Here is a 17,854-nt window from a genome sequence, read left to right as displayed (position 1 = left end):
AAAAAAAAAGAAACAGCACTTAAATAACTATTAAAAATTATAAATTTGTTTGCCTCAGTACAGAAACAATTGAAAATTGGGGAAAACATAAATAAGATCTCTTGAAATTTTGGCTAGCATTCTGTACAGTCCCACACCCCACATTCATTACATACAATACCATATATGTAGTATATACATATGGATTACCCAGTAAGTGCACATGGAATTTTCTTCTAAATAAGATAAAATATATCTTTTGGGAAGTAGAGTTAACAAAACACTGGTGACAGTAGCACAGATACATACGTACACACACACACACACACCACAATATTGTTTCTAACATCTTTATGTAGTTTTCATATAAAAAAGAATTTACTTTAATCCACCAATTTAACTCTTTCCATAGTAATAATGCAAAAAAAATAAATCGATTTGCTAAAGAAATTCATTCAAAGTCAGGAAAGGGAAAGATACATGGGATACTGGTGTAAATTATTTTTTATTCTGTGAAATGTTATAATTCATGATGAATAAGAATGAAAATGTATAATATAACAAAATAAGCATAGAAGTGTTAAAATCTGAAAGGATTTACAAAACATCTTTTAGAGGATTTTTACACTGCTTTAAGAAAACATGTTATTATAGAAAACATCAATTCTAGTTTATGTTACATTCAATTTCAAAATCACTTTTATGAAATAGAGTCGGCAATTACTGTATTCTACAGTAAACATTGGTAGGAAGCAAGAATTTTTTTTAAAAACAATCTTTATTCTCAAAGCAGATGAATGTTAAAAGAGAGCAAAAGTGCGAGCTTAGTTTTAACAGGGAATGTAAATATTACAAAATGAACTAAAAAGATGAGCGCTTGTTCCTCTAAAATCCAGTTCCGATTTAGCAGCCTGTGTTCATGTGATTCTCCTAAAAAACCTAATTCTGCATATAGGTTTTGCATAGAAATGAAAATGCTTTTTTTGTCAGTATGCAAGGTAGGTACCATGCAAAAACTCAAAGAAACTCCACCAATGCTAACTGGAATAACGTGACCTCATTGATCCAGGTCCAGTGAGCTAAAATGTGAACACAATACCCTGTAAACATTTAAAAGACAAATAATCAATGACTATCTACCTTAGACGGACTTACATTCAGAAACCCAGTATATATCAATTGCCAGTATAAGGTACCAGACTTAGCAATGTGATAGGGAAATTGTTCTTTATATTTGCCTTGACTTAAAGGCATACTTTCAATTACATATTACATTATGAATCTATTACTAACTGTAATCTCTAGAAGTTTTAGTAAAGGACAGATGAACAGGGAGCCTTATAAATGGCACTCAAGAGTAAAACAAGTGCTATCATTTGAAATAAAGAAGTCATGTTGGAATTTGCTCTTTATAAAAGGATTTGAGCAAACATTTTCACTCAAATGACTGTGTTTGCTGTAAAGCTGAACTCTCGAGACCCACAGTAGCCTTTGCAGTCTTCTTACCGTTAAGTTCAATGCATGGAAAAATGAAAACAACCCAAGGAGTCAGTGAAGATCCTAAAGGATCAAAGTAATAGTGGAGGGCACCTGAGCTCGGAAAGTGTCCGGTCCTTTAGTTGGCTCCTTTAGGGCTTTGAATAATGTCTCACAGTACACATTTTTACTAATTTAAACAGATTTAGGATGTTTCTGAAAAGGTATTTAACATGTCTTAATATTTATTGAGATCATCACCAAAGAAAACAAACAATGACAACAGAATAGAATTCTCTCCTCAGGTACTCCTTTTAAATCACGTAATCGGGTAGAATCAAGCAAGGTCTGAGAACTTGCTTTTTAAAATAGCAACTATTTAAAAAAACTATTTGAAAATTATGTCAAAATAGGGTGTACATTTTAAAAATAATGTTATCACAAAACATACCTCAAGCCAGTTAAACAGATCCTGCTTGTACACTTCATGTCTGTCAAGTAAATCAACTTTCTACCCAGACAGTTTAATGAACACATCTGTAGAAAAGTGCACAGTCAATACAATAGCAAATTCAAACAAAAGCTTTAGAAAAAAATATAAAAATAGTTAAAATTTAGATTATAAATTCCCAGGAATTCCCTTTTAATGTACATGTACCTTATAAAACATGTTTAATGCATAGAAATACAGACTATTAAATAATCAGGTATGTAGAGTCCATTGGCTCCATTTCTGAGGAGGTTTTCCTTCAGGAGAATGTCCAAGAGTAGGCACGTGTAAACCAAAAACTCAACATCTTGCTAACTTGGCCAAATGCTCTGGTCATTTTGTTTCCTTTCTGCTTTAACCATAGAACATGGAGACATAAAGGATCAAGCCAGAAGTTCTTGGGTATTCTTTCCTCTATGGCCTCATGGATGTCTTGCCCCAGTCATCAGTGTTCAGGGCTTTTCTGTTTGGGGAAGGTCTCAGCTCACTTTGTTGGTATTAACAGACCAGCGCATCTGACTTGGTTATGAGATCATGTCCTGAGCATCACCGTTAGGTCTCTGTCGCACAGCCAGGGGAGGCAGTGGCTTCCCATAGAAATCTGCATAAAGAAGGGAAATGGAAAGCATAAAACAGTATGGTAATCAAGTTTGTCACAGCTATTCTTTTCCAGCCAACATCTTTAAAACAAGATGCAGACAATTCTCAAATGAGTGAATGGGGAGGGGGGTAGAGACAGAAAATGGAAGCAAACAAAAGTCCAAGAAAATATGAATGAATTCAAAACATAACAACATAGGTAAATTCTAAATGACTGGTAAAATGTTGTACCAAACAGACATACTTAAAAAGTTTTTTTTAAAATTGCACATTTACATTAGGAAAAGAAATACAAAATATTGAGAATCTATGCCATCTGCTACTAAGCCCCTGGTCAGTTACTATTTGTATACACCATGTTTCTTTCTAATGATTGGTATAGGAGGTTATTCTGTCTATGTGTTGCTTTCATTAGTTGAATAAAGAAACTGCCTTGGCCTTTTGATACGGCAGCACTTAGGTAGGCAGAGTAGACAGAACTGAATTCTGGGAAGAAGAGCAGACAGAGAACTGCCATGGAGCTGCCAGGTCAGACATGCTGAATCTTTCTCGGTAAGCCATGACCTCGTGGTGACATACAGATTATTAGAAATGGGTTAAATCAAGATGTGAGAGTTAGCCAATAGGAGGCTAGAACTAATGGGCCAGGCAGTGTTTAAATAAATACAGTTTCTGTGTGATTATTTCAGGTGTAAGCTAGCTAGGCATTCAGGACAAAGGGCCGCGCTCCTCTCGGGAGCCTGGGACAATAAGCAGGCTGCTCGTTCCCGACAACAAATGATCATTATGTCTAGGTATTTTAGGAGAAGCAGACTAACCTCTCTTACCTAACCCTACTACAATTCTGTGGTTTGCTAACTATATTGTACAAAATGATCTTTCTTTTTGAATATGTAAATTACTAGTAACTGAATCCAGTCTCATGCATGCTAGGTAATTCCTCTATTATTGAGTCATCTTCCCAGGCCCACAATCTTCCCATTTATCATAAAATCACACTCTTTACTTGTTTGTTTGCTTGCTTGTCTTTTCAAGGTACTACTGCCTGGCTCATTTATATTCTTTTAAAAAGTATTACATTTACTTATTCTGATGTTTGTGCATGAACAATGTGTGGGAGTTGGTTCTCTCTTCAACTGTATTGGTCTTGTGGATCAAATTCAAGTCTATAGGCATGGCAACAAAAAGTACCTTTACCAGCTAAGTTGACTCACTGACTCAAATTTCTATTTATTTCTTTGCCACAAATTAAATTATAAAGCTAATGTCACATTTAAGTCAACTTAAAATTATTTTAGAAGCACAAGTGTACAAAAACACTTAAGATAAATATATTGGAAATGGACGAGGGGAAATATTTTAATATTAAGATAAATATATTGGAAATGCACTAGGGGAAATATTTTGATATTAAGATAAATATATTGGAAATGCATGAGGGGAAATATTTTTAAAGCAAATGCAAATAAAAAACAAAAACTAAGCTGCCAAGAAAGAAATATTAAAGTAATAATATAAACATAAAATATTAAAGTATAGATTTCAAAACCAGATAAACCTAAGTTCAAGTCTTGATTCTGCAGCTTAGTGGAATAAAAGCTTTGGCTCTTGCCTAAAGTAGTTTGGCTAACAATATTACATGGCAATTTAGAAGAATTATAACTGTCAAGCATAATGGTAGGTACCTATTACTTGATATTATTATTATGATAAAATTATAAGATATAGCCAATTATGCTAATGAATTTTAAAATATTTTTATTAAAAGACCAAATGTATGTATGTAGAATGTCCTTTTTGTCTTCCAAAAAATTAGTCTATTTTTGTAGTAGGTTCTGTATCACTTCCTTACAGGAAACTAAATCATCCTATAAGATACAGCATTTTAATTTTCTAAACATTTTCATAGTGATTATCAAACATTTTTTTTTTTTTGATTTTTCGAGACAGGGTTTCTCCGTAGCTTTTGGTTCCTGTTCTGGAAATAGCTCTTGTAGACCAGGCTGGCCTCGAACTCACAGAGATCCACCTGCCTCTGCCTCCTGTGTGCTGGGATTAAAGGCATGCGCCACCATCGCCCGGCTTCAAACATTTTTAAGATAAAATTTAGAGAGCAGTGAAAAGATACAAATATATTTAACTTTCTTTATAATTTTAAGCTTTGGTAATATTCTTTAATTTGTATAGCTGGTATTTTTGACTATCTAAACTGATTCATTTCTCATGATGTGGAATGCAGACTGAGAGTGTTCACAATATAAATACGGACTCTCATTTTAAGCCTCTTCGAATGCTTCTGTTCTACCTGTTACACAGAGAAAGCTTTGTAGGCAATAACAGTGATTATAGAAACATGCTATTACCAAAGCAAATGCCTGTAATCAAAGTAAGAATCTCCCTTAAGCTGCTTTCAATCTGATAATGGCAATTTTTGTCAAGGCAGTGAAGTTTAAATCACAAGCCCAGTACATCTGCTTTTTAATTATCCACTAGCTCATTGTAAGTCACTGCGTATTTATCACCAGACTTTGGACCACATATATCTATATACAATTGGAAAGAACTGGGTTCAAAATTAGCAATAAGAAGAGGGTCTGAGGTTAAGAACACAGGCTACTCTTCCATGGGGACCAGGGTTTAATTTCAGCAACCATAATATGGCTCACATATATCTGTAACTCTGATTCCAGGGGATCTAATGCCGTTTTGTGGCCTCTGCAGGTACAGGCCCACATATGGCACACGGACATACACACAGGTAAAAAACTCTCATACACACTAAGTAATTTTTTGTTGTTTTCTTAAATCTAATAACACTATGTCCACGCAATAAATGACCAGTAGCTCCTGAAAAATTACTAGTAGTAAGCCTTTATATTTTAATATATAAGGCCTTTACCACCTAGTCCAATGCCAGAAATCCATTTTCAATGTTTTCTATAATTTTAAATTTCCTCTCTTAACCACTATGTAACTTCATGCCTTCAGACCATTTTTCAGACAAACTACTCTTCTTTTCTATCTCTGTTTTTGTTGCTGTTGTTTGGTTTTTCTTCTTCAGACAGGCTCTCATGTAGCTTAGGTTGGCCTGGAACTCCCAAGCCTTTTGCCTCAGCATTCAACGGTGCTAGCATTACAGGCATGCTTACATTTGGATCCTGCTTATACTGGCTTTTCTTATTTGAACCCATAGTTTTTATGTCTCTTTCTATAACTTCCCATGGAGTTTCTCAAAAGTACTCCAATTTTCCACTAAAGAACTTATAGTTTCAGATAAGTAATTTGGAGAACTACAGTAATTTGGAGGACTATTTTTTCTATTAAATCAGAAAAAATGCATGTCTTATTCATCTTGATATCACAAATATTTAGCTGGTGTCAAATAAATAAATACACACTGTCATTGTTTGTGTCTGAAATGATCCCTTCCCCCTTCCCAGCTCATGTGTTTCAACACAATAGTCCTGAACTGGTGGTGCTGCCATTTTGAAGATTGTGGAACCTACAGAAAATTAGTAAGAGAAGGATGAAGTACTTGCTGTGATGAATATTATTAGCAGTTCCTAGACTTTTAGTTAGTTTTAAGGATGAATATAGGAGAGTGTAGAGCTATTGGTTAGAGAAGCCCTAGAATGTTATATATGAAAAATCAATGGACATTCTGCTACACATCTAGAAGCTAAGGCCAACAGAGACGCATGCAGTAAAGGCCACCAGCATGAGGATTCAGATGGAAACAAAGACTCTACTGGGTTTGGGTAAGTGGCCATTACACAAAGATTCTAGCCACATCATAGTCATTCTGAATTCAAAAGTAATAGACAAGTTTATTTGGTGTTTAACATTCAGACTGTGGCATGGCTACTGTTAAATGCTTTCAGCTACATACTAAGAACAGAGAGCAAAGAATGGAAAAGAAAGAGAAGCAGCAGTTGGGCCTGGAAAAGGAAAGGAGCACATTTATCACAAAGCAAGTGCAGACACTGTAGGCCTGATTACTAAAGAGATTAGCATCAGGAAAGAGAAGCTACACACTTCAAACACTGCACTACAACAACAAAAAAGGTAAAAAGGAAGCTATAGCTCCAGAGAAGGGCCTAGAATGTAAAAGTACAAACTCACTTGGAAGATTTTCATTTACAAAGAGAGAACAGAGAAGGTGAATCCCAGCATTTGGTGGACAGAGGCAGGTGGATCTCTGTGAGTTCAAGGACATCCTGGTTTACGGAGTGAGTTTCAGGGCAGCCAAAGATATACAGAGAAACCCTGTCTCAAAAAAAAAAAAAAAACCAAAAATTAAAAAGAAAAATAAAAGAAATAGAGTTTAAAATAAAGCCATGTAGATAGAAAATACACAGAGACTCTGGATAATGTATATTATTGTGTTGTCTTTGAATTGCATGACTGCTGAGGAAAGAGCAACAGCTGCTAAAAGACATTTGATTATAAATGCTGCTGAATTAATCCAACATATATATTTTGAAAATGCCTTGACTTCAAAATTGAAGTCAAAAAATACGTTACTTTGGAGAAGAGGTTTTGCGTTTGTTTCCCCAGGAATTGAGAAGCTGTGAATTCATTCTGGGTTAAGAAACATCATGTTTGATCAAGGAAGACCCAGTGAGAAATCTTCAATAGGAGCAGATGGCCCAGATGTCTGAGTTCTACATCCAGAACAGTTTTAAGACTGCTGGCTGAGATGATCAAACCTCATAGAATACTCCGGTCAGGACTTTGTCATAATTCAAAAATTTCTTTAGGTCCCCTTAAAATTATCATCAGCCCCAATCAGCAGAAAGTAGCCTGGAAAACTACACTCATATTGCCCCCCCCCCAATGGATTATGGCTATTTCTCTTTGTTTAGAGTGTTGGTTTTAAGATGTTATGGCTAATGGTCTGGACAAAAAGCTAAACAAAGGATATGTGATTCAGAGTTCTTGTTTTGAAAAGGGGGTTGCTGTGGGACAATGGTCTTTTATCCTGTCACTTGTATTATTTTAATAAAACACTGATTGGCCAGTAGCCAGGTAGGAAGAAGAGTTGGGGAGACAAGAACAGGATGATTCTGGGAAGAGGAAAGAGTCAGTCTGCAGTCCTCACCCAGACACAGAGCAAGCAAGATGAGAACACATCACTGATAAAGGAAGCAAGCCACATGGCTAGCACAGCCAAGAATTATGGGCTAATATAAGTAGTAAGAGTTAATAAGAAGCCAGAACTAATTAATAGGCCAACCAGTTTATAATTAACATAGGCCTCTGTGTGTTTCTTTGGGACTGAATGGCTACGGGATTGGACAGGACAGAAACCCCTGGCAACAGGTGACCTACTAGGAAAAGGCCACCTAGAGAAACATTTTGTAGCCATGAAGAGACACTTAGCTCTATTTTCAGCTGGCAGTAGAACTTGCTACTGTCCCTGTGGTAATGGTTTGCAGGCATAAAGAATAGAAGAGTTACAAGATTGTGGAAGCTGCTGAACGAGGTGCAGAACAGCCTAAGGCAGGGGCATGTTTAGCAATAGCAGATTCTCTGAGAAAAGTCTCTGGCAATGGGAACCAAGAAGCTGTGAAGATGAGGCCTAAGGTGCTACACTGGGATCAACACAACATGGGATGTCTACTGAGGAGAACTGTAGGTCCTGGGGGCCTACCTTAAGAGAAAGGTCATGTGTGCTGCAATTGACAAAGCCCGGGTGAAGGACGGAACAAGACCATTGGAACTGATATACCGCCATGGGTCTTATATGCTGTACATTAACAGCAGGATTTAATATTTGCCCTAGGAGGCTTTGGTCTTGCTTCAGAGCCATCCTTCCTTGCTATTCTGTTCCTCTCTTCTGGGAAGGGAATGTTTATTCTCTGTCATTTTATACTGGAAGTAAATAATTTTTTTTTTTATTTTAGAGGGTTTATAACTAAGAGATTGTCATTCAGAAGAAACACTGAACTCTGGAATTCTGAATAGTGTTGGGATTGGTAAAAAAACAGAGACTGTTCAAATTAGACTGAATGCATCGGCACTATGAGATGGACAGGGTCCAGAAGTAGCAGGCTACATTTTGATTCTAAACTCTTCCTACATGAGCATGTGTGTGAGTACTTGGACCCCTGCTAGTGGCGCTGTTTAGCACCATCAGGAGATGGAGCAGGTCACTAGGGGCAGCCTGTGAAGGCCACCCATGTTCTGGTTCTAGACAGAGCCCTCTATGCTTCTGTATGGTGGCAGGCCATCAAGGTGCCACTGCAAGCTCTCTGCTCTTGTGAGAAATCATTTGTCTATGTATGTAGAAATATAAATGGACAAACTAACACTATCTTCTAATATTGAGTAGTTAAATTGATAATGTACTCTAATATGAATAGTCAGGTTATGTAATAAAACAGGATTAAACCTATTATCAATTAAAATATTACAATGCAAATATCAGTGAATAAAGTAGAAATGTGTAATTCTACTGGAACTACCTTATCAGGAAGTATAAGAGTAAACTCATTTATTTATTATATTTTTTTTTTTTTTTTTTTGGTTTTTCGAGACAGGGTTTCTCTGTGGTTTTGGAGCCTGTCCTGGAACTAGCTCTGTAGACCAGGCTGATCTCAAACTCACAAAGATCCATCTGTCTCTGCCTCCCAAGTGTTGGGATTAAAGGCGTGCGCCACCACCGCCCGGCATAAATATAATTTTTTAATTTTCACCAGTGATCATGCAGAAACCATTAGGGACCTGTACAGTATTCTGAAAATGAAAGCAAGAAGCAGGCTTGACTACTTTCGAATAATATCAGTTCAGTTTGACAAATGTCGAGTTTATGGTAACACTTTTCCTAAAGATTCGGTATCTTTTTCTACTAAGTAATCCTCTTAGGAAACAGTTCTCTTACATTAACACAGAAAGTGTATTGGATGCTCTTAATGAACAGTTATGGAACTACAGTTAGACTCAGTCTTCTGCATTCCAGGTTCAATGTGAAATGTTTCCTCTTAGGAAACAGTTCTATTACATTAACACAGAAAGTGTATTGGATGCTCGTAATGAACAGTTATGGAACTACAGTTAGACTCAGTCTTCTGCATTCCAGGTTCAATGTGAAAGCCTAGGCCTCGGAGTCCTATCTTTCCTTAGGCTTTATTTCTTGGAGTTCTAAGGCAAGGTACTGCGAAGATTATAGCTATGCCCATTTCATAAGGAAAACTGTTTTCTTGATTCAAAAAAGGCTTCAAAAACCTTTCTGTATTTGGTTTACTAATCTGATCTCTCATTTTATATGGTGTGCTGATCTTGACTTCTTTGAATGTTTAGTAACTAATCAAGCAATTACGTTCATGATCACACAGTGCACTGAGCACAGGCAGGCATGACAGTTTTCTAGCACGGACCATAAAGCTGCAGTAGCTCAGACTTCAGTTGTTGGAAAGCTTTCCCATCTTATAATTGTTTCTCTTAGGTTTATCATGAATAAACACAGGAATGAATCTTCATGTATTTATATTAAGAATAAAAACTCAAATAATATAATAGTAAGGTGCATTTAAAAATTAGAAAACAAAAATAAACGTTAAAAGTGTAATGAAAAGGATGGTAGTGGATCTGAGAGCTTTCAAAAATAAAATACTAAAACTGTGAAGTCATAAGATAAAGAGGAGCGGATGGGTCATGCAGAGATGTTATTTGAAAACTGGTCCTTTTGTATTACCATTATGACGTGTTTCACCAAGAGGCTCAAGTTTTGGAAGTCTAGTGACTTTGGGGGTTCCCCAGCCAACTACAGGAAAAGAAAAACATTGAGAAGCTCTGTTAAATGAATACTTGTTAAGGTCTTTGCAGAGGATCCCTCCTTGACAGGAAATGTACTTCACATTCTACATCAATTTGATATAAGTCACACAATTCTGAACAGGAGCATTTTCAAGCGGCTTCATTCACCACGTTACTCTAGGATGATAACATTTGCTTTAGAATATTATAATTATATTAATGTTAGTTACAGTTAGCTCTCAACACACTTTTAGTGATAAATTCACACCTCTTCTCACCGTCACAGATAAACTATTGGCTACCATTATAATGACTAGCACAGGCTAAGAGAAATGTTTTGTTAAAAAATAAGATTAGAAATGAATCTTATAAAAGTTCATAATCAAAAATATTACCATTTGATGCTTTGGCACAAAGTCTACACAAATGTATGTGTTTATTTCAGTCACACATCTTTACCACAACTGTAAGAAGGGGGCCACTATGCTCAGTGCTTCCATTATCTCCTGCCACATCTTAGGAGGTGGATATACACGTTGCATTTATATTAGAAAATCACAGTTATATTAACTTGTAGGATAAAAAGACCCAGCATTTGAAATCTCAATCTAGTTGCCAATTCATTAAACTTCAATTCCCTTCAGCAATGTGTGGTATAGCTATTTCAAATATAATTTGATCACATTCTAGGGATTATTGTATAAAGTTATATTAATACATTTTACTATATAATTCTTAAAACAACACAGAAATGTTAACAAATGCTGCATAACACAGATAATAAAGGGTTCGTTCTCATGAAATAATTAAATACCAATTTCTTCTTGCTTTCTTCCTACAGTGCTTAAAGCAGTGTTTCTCTATCCAGTGTCAGTATCAATTCCTCACCAGGAGGGGGCGGTGGGGGTGGCGTGGGACTTGGAGGCCCAGACTCATCTGTATTGACTGGCTCCACACGGTGACTCCTTTTCAGTCTTAGTTTCTTAGTTCTCTTTTTACTGTTCTCTATAAGAATAGAGACACACAACTTAAGTTCATAAAAACGTGAACTTCTACAAAGTAAAAACAAAGATGAAAATGAGACTATTGTTATTATTACCATAATAACTGATTACACTCAAGTTTGGAACTACTATCCACAACCAAGTATGAACTTACATACACTAATACATTTTAGAAGGCCGACAGAAAAACTATACAATTAATGAATAAAACACCAACATCCAATTTCTAAGAGAAGTCTTCATTTCCAAAATGAATGAGCATTTCTTTCAAACTCAGAGTCATTTTAAACAACTATAATTGTTTTAAGTGTAGGAATTTCCATAAAACTCAGAAAGGTGTACAAAAAGAGGAGAGATGGTGACACTCCTCAAGAGTGTGTCCAGTGTAAGTATTTGTAAGCACATCACACTGGTAGACCTCTCAGAATCTAATATTCTTTAAAAAGCAAAAACAGAAGTGATACAGACTCTCAAAGAAACACACATGAACATTTGAGGCTCTCCATATTAATGTATACATTTTAATAACATAAAACCAAAACTGAAGCATATATTGAACAAACTTAGAACAAAGTTATAAAAGTATCTTACCTAAAAAATTCTGAACTAAAACACTTCATCTATTTAAATATATATGCAACATATCAGATATATAACAATTCATATTCTAAAATGAAAATTATCTGTAACATAAACAATAACCAACATCTGTGAAACCTACAAAGCTACAGGGAATACAAAAAGTCTAGAAAACAATATTTTGTGAGCAAATGTAATGTCACTCCATGTAGGATAAAAACAGAAATAAAAATTATTATATTACAGAACTATTTCTGTGAACATGATACAAATCAAATATAAGTTTCCCTTCCACATGGCAGGTATGAAATGATGCGATTTAGCACCTGATTCTGATGATCGCTGGTCCAGCTCCTCTTCATTGTCCAGCTGCTGTGACAGGGCCTCCTTGTAACTCTCCACCAACCCACTGTCGTTGTTTTTGTGGCTCTGCGACTCTACTTGTTCCTGCTCCACTTTGTGTTCTGGGAGGCAAACCTCGCTCTCCTTCTCTGTAGTCTGCTTCTTTTTCTCTTTTTCTTGCTTTTTTTCATTCTAACAAAAATGAAATACATTTTTCTTTATCACAACAGTGGTATTTAAGATCATTTCAAGGAAAAAATCAAGTAAGCACTTTGGTGAATCAATATCACCGTGAAATGTGCAATGAATTGCAAATATAGCATTAAAACACACTAACGGCTAAATATTCACTAGAGACAGAGGTCTAAAAACATAAATATTGCCAGTAGTTTCATAATCTAGAGATGACCAATGTTCTGTTTATAATTACGAATGTTTTCTCAGTCTTTCCTGCACTCACATAGACACATACACCAATAAACATATGTGAATGTCATTCTCTCTGTATAGGTTTATTACTTACCTGTTGATAAAACAAAAATAAACTCAAGGTTTTATTTTAAAATGTTTCCTTCCATATTAATGAATGCATAAAGAACTTAAAATAGCACCTCAAATGCAGTAAACATTATGTGGTAGATACTATTATTTTCATAAACTGAATTAACATTTCTGTTTGTTTGTAGTATATATGTATGTATGAATGTATGCATGTATTCTGTGCATGCATGTATATACATACACTTGTAACTGTGGGTGTATGTTGAGTTCAGAGGCTGGGAACACATGGCTTAAGATAGGGTCTCTAAGTAAATCTGAAGCTAAATTTGGCTAGATAGGCTGGCTAACGAGCTACAGAGATCCCTGTCTGTGTCTCCAAGCCACATTGTGTATTACAGCCACATTCCACCATGCCCATCTTTTTACAGGGTTCTAGGTATTGGGGCACAAAGGTCATTGCGCACATAGATCACTAGGAAAACCAGGAATGTTAAGTACACAGGGACCTTTTCTCAGTGGAGGATATAAGATAAAGTACCTGTTTCCCCACCCAGAAGAATGGGAACGGAAGCAGGGTGACTTTTTTGCTTTCTATGGAAACAGACCTCACCCACCTTTATCTATAGAGGCAGACCTCACCCAAATTCCCTAGAATGATTATCGCAGACTCTTCCCTCTAAGAGACTAGAATCTAGTGTGGTCTCTGACCAAGATAGCATAGAGGTCAACAGGATATGAAGAACCCGTGTTGTCTTCCCTAAGGATGGGTAAGGGTCTAGGGAGAAACCCTTTTGTGACTCGGAGACTGCTCTGCTACAGAGACTCTGCCTATTGAAAGGAGCTAACCTGCCTCCTTGTTCACAAGTACCTAACAATGCTGCCTCCTTGTCCCCTCTATGCAACGACACTGCCTCCCTGTTCAGCTGTACTTAATAAACACACTGAGCTTCCCATGTGCTGTGGCTTCTCCACCAAGCCCAGATGTTTCTCTGTGCTTTTGTTTTTTGTCTCTTTTTCATCCCCTCACCACCCTGAATATGATAATCCCTGGAGTCATGCAGAATTTGGCAGTATCAAAATGTATTTAATCAATGACATTCCAACAGATGAAGTTATGTTAATTTTTCACTATTATAAGAAGGAAATTACCTTAGTGTTTTAAGTTACATTCTTATCAGTTCAGCTATGGATCAGCTGGTCAGTATGTTCTAAAATAAAAGCAAAAATTATATATGCCAGGGTTGGGAGAATGACATTTCTTTCTAAGTGATTCTGAGGATGGATGATAGTGGGGACTGAACTCAGGGTCTGTGTCTACTAGGCAACCGCTGTACCACTCTCTGGCTCACTGCCAATGCTGTAAGGCTGTAGCTCTGCAAAACTAGCAAATGTTAACTGGCACTGTTTTAGTCTGATTTGAGTGTGACATGACAATAATTTTGTTACTACTGGAGAAGATAATTAAACACCTTTAAGGCCATGCTCTCTCCCACCTTTTGGAATCCAATGCCCAGGTTTTTTATTATTCATTTGCAAATTTTAGTATTAGTACACTGTCACAGGACTATGAGTCTGGTGTGTCTCTTCTAACATCAGGGTTATTTTATTTATTTATATTTTAGTTTTCATTAGGTATTTTAATCTGTACAGCAATTCTTTTAAATTCAAATGCAATAAAATCTAATTTTTCTTTATGATTTGTAGCTTGATTATTTATGTAAATGTGTAATATACATGAGTATAACATAATTTAAAATATAAATATTAAATTATATTTTAATTTTCACAACAAGAAAATAGTATCAGTTCTACTACAAAAAATATCAAATTTAATATGGCAAACCAGTTTTTTGTTTTTTTTTTTTTTGGTTTTTTGAGACAGGGTTTCTCTGTGGTTTTGGAGCCTGTCCTGGAACTAGCTCTTGTAGACCCGCCTGCCTCTGCCTCCCGCGTGCTGGGATTAAAGGCGTGCACCACCATCGCCCGGCGGCAAACCAGTTTTTATCAAACACAGTAACTATAAAATATTCAGCTTTTACTTTTATTCCTGTATATTTTGAAGCCATATTTCTCTTTTTACTGTGGGGTCCAGCCATGATAAGCTAAGTCTGGGCATGTCACTCAAAGGAAGTTCTTTACTTCCAACCATTATCAGCTGGGACTCTGGCCATCGATAAATTTAATAAGAGGGCTGAGTCTCATAGTTTACCCTGAGACAATGCCTGGCTGCAGGAGGAACCACACAGATTGCCCAACTCCCACCCAAGACTGGACCATTCAAAGGAAATGCCTGGCATTCCAAGAGCTGTAGATAAAGACACCTGCCAGTATGCCTCAACAGGACACCCCTAGACAAATGTTAGCCAATCAGGGGCCCTAAACCTCAGAGATCCCTCATCCCCACCTTTACTACTATAAAAACCTCTAATTGAGCTCCAGACTCTCCCATTATTCCAACACGCTGGACATGCAGAGAGACCGAGTTTGCAAACTTGATTAAAATTAAGGCTCTTTGTTTTTACATATGGGACTCGGATTCCTTGTTGGCCTTGAGGGGACTTCGCAGATTTTGGATTTGGGCATAACATTTATACTACATTGAACATATTTTTAAAAAATGATTGTGTTAGACAAGCATTTGATCTATTACCGTGCCCCAAAGTAAACTATGACCCAAAAAAGTGGTTAACCTCTACCTCATGGTACACCTTCAATGTCACTGGAAATTCTCTCTGGAGAAATTCTCTACTGCCCTGCCTGTTGTCCTAACACCTAACCACCATTACTGAATTCTGTTTCATTTAACACATAAAAACTCACAGTCTCACAATGCATACCTCAATGATAACAGCTGCTATGGGCTGGAAAGGATTAGCAAGAACTGGTCCTGAGTCCATCTCAGCCAGACCACTGGTCCCATCAAGTTCAGTTTGCTCTCGATCTCTGTTTGTGGGAGGAAAAAATAAAAATTCCTTTTGAAAGGGGGCGGAACCATTTTTACCTAGTCATGGCATTTACTTAGGGCAGCATTTCATGAGGACACGCTGATAACAGGATGCTATGTTTCTATAAAGAGGAGTCAAAAGGAAATCCTAAGAGGCAGAACCCTGACAGAATGGTGTGGGCTCTCTCCCTACATCTGAGTAAGGAGAGACAGTGCTACAAATGAGCCAGGATAGTCCATGGCAGGGAGTGAGCCAGGAAGAATGCTGGGGACCGACCAACAGGAAGTGAAGATAAAGCAAAACAACAGAAGTGGAAAGGCCTCAGACAAGCACAGAACAGTTCTAGAATTCAACCTCTACTAGCCTCTTGGGGGCTGCAATGATAAGGTAAATGTCAAGGTCCTGGCAACAGGTGTAATAGCAGCAGAGAAGACCAGAAGTCCTAACGGCTGGAGAAACTCAAGCTTCTGCAGCTGTAATCCACAAGAGTCTGGTTTAATGTAATACCCGTATCGAGTAAATACTAAAAACCTCCTACTACCAAGAATTCATGCCTATTGCTCAGCTTAGCAAACACTCCAGAGCTCCAACTAGGAGCCACTGTTTGAGAAAGGTCCTAGTCCTAGGAAATAAACTGCTCCTGGGGTCAAAACAAAACAAAAACAGAGAATAATCAGAACCTAGGGTCTTAAGAACCATATGTAAGAAGTGACGAGGTGGGACACCACCAAACAATAGCATTGTTGATAGGACATCAATGACAATGACAAGTCCACTGTGAGGTTTAAGCAGGACGGGTGGGGTGTGGTATGGAGAGAGGGGACTCGGTGGTAGATGGTCCCATTCCATGAGGAGGAGTGAAGCCAGATGCACCAGGGTCTGGGTCTGAAAGCAAAGACCCCGGCTGTCAATTCTGATGCACATAATTCACTGTTCTGATGGTTTCCTTCACTGTCGGGGAGCATTCCAAAAATACAGCACAGCTTGGGCATTTGCCATGCCCTGCAGGCTGGGGGCCTCTGATAGTAACATGCACGGCCTGGTCATTCCACATACTGCTGAGGCTCCATATGCAATAAGGGCTTTTGGCAGACAGACTTTTGCCACACCTCTGATATACATATAAAAAACCTTCAGAGTCACCACTAATTAACCTGTGTGGCAGGAAGCAGCCAGGGAGCAGCCTGGATACTGACCTAAATTGTTAGGGCGGAAGCAGAGGAAGGACACCTGGTTTCAGCTACAACTCACAGGCTTCTCAGACCTGGTGGATCTGAGTATCAGAAAACCCCCTGGGAGTCACTTCCAATCCAAGCCCTTTGGCCAGGAGGGCAGGGCTTTGTGTTACTCTTCTAACGTTTTAACTTTTTAATTTTTTTAACTGAATCTTTTTTTTCTTTTTCTCTTCTACTATGTTTTTGCTTTTTAAAAAGTCTTTAATCTTTTTTTACTTCTATTAATTTTTAAACTTTTAGTTTACTGTATGCTACTTTCACTTTTCTCTTCTAGTATTCATGGCATTAGTGCACCTTTTACCTGATTAATATATTTCCATGACAACAGATATAGCAATTTCAAGACAGAAATATAATTGTGAAAAATAAGGCCAAAAGTGTTAGTAATTTCATTTGCAAATGGCAGAACATGCCTGTAAGTCCAGCACTCAGGCATGATGTGGGATTCCCCTCTGTAGGCTGTGAATCTCAATGGTTAATAAAGAAACTGCTTTTGGCCCTAGCGGAGCTATAGGGGAACTGAGTGAGGTGGAGAAAACTAAATGGAATGCTGAGGAAAAGGAGGCAGAGAAAAAGAGAAGCCATGGAGCCTCCAGAGACAGATGCACTGAAATTTTTCTGGTAGGCCATGACCTCGTGGTGATGCATAGATTAATGGAGATGGGTTAAATTAAGATACAAGAGTTAGTCAATAAGAAGTTAGAACTAATGGGCCCAGCAGTGATTTAAATAATACAGTTTCTGTGTGATTATTTCTATTCTGGGCGGCCTGGACGAACAAGTAGTCCTCCGCAACACAGGCAGCACGGGGAGATCACTGGGTCCAAGAATCATCCTTCCCATCAGCACACACCAGGGTCCATTTCCCCACAAAAACAATGTCCACCATAGAACATTTAAAAGTGCCACAGTAATGAACACTGCATTCCCAAATTCTGCTTACAC

General features: G+C 37.4%; 1 protein-coding gene across 4 annotated transcripts in view; it reads right to left on the bottom strand.

The window, feature by feature from the left end:
• Positions 1-601: 601 nt before the first annotated feature.
• The window catches only part of Arl13b (ADP ribosylation factor like GTPase 13B), a 62,012-nt gene continuing 44,759 nt past the window's right edge, over positions 602-17,854 (bottom strand). For 3 of the 4 annotated variants that reach the window (XM_005345251.3, XM_026788161.1, XM_026788169.1), the window contains 5 exons: positions 15,567-15,672; positions 12,213-12,420; positions 11,192-11,308; positions 10,242-10,310; positions 602-2,546 (listed from right to left, as the gene is read on the bottom strand). In XM_005345251.3, coding sequence (XP_005345308.1) covers positions 2,470-2,546; positions 10,242-10,310; positions 11,192-11,308; positions 12,213-12,420; positions 15,567-15,672 — 577 coding nt within the window. In that variant the 3' untranslated portion in view covers positions 602-2,469. The remainder of the gene's footprint in view (positions 2,547-10,241; positions 10,311-11,191; positions 11,309-12,212; positions 12,421-15,566; positions 15,673-17,854) is intronic. The other variant, XM_013352796.2, reaches the window with a different exon arrangement.

The sequence above is a fragment of the Microtus ochrogaster genome, chromosome 2 (genome assembly GCF_000317375.1).
Source record: "Microtus ochrogaster isolate Prairie Vole_2 chromosome 2, MicOch1.0, whole genome shotgun sequence".
Lineage (NCBI taxonomy): Eukaryota > Metazoa > Chordata > Mammalia > Rodentia > Cricetidae > Microtus > Microtus ochrogaster.
The sequence above is the reverse complement of the archived record's forward strand: the minus strand, read 5'-3'. Positions and strand labels throughout refer to the sequence as shown.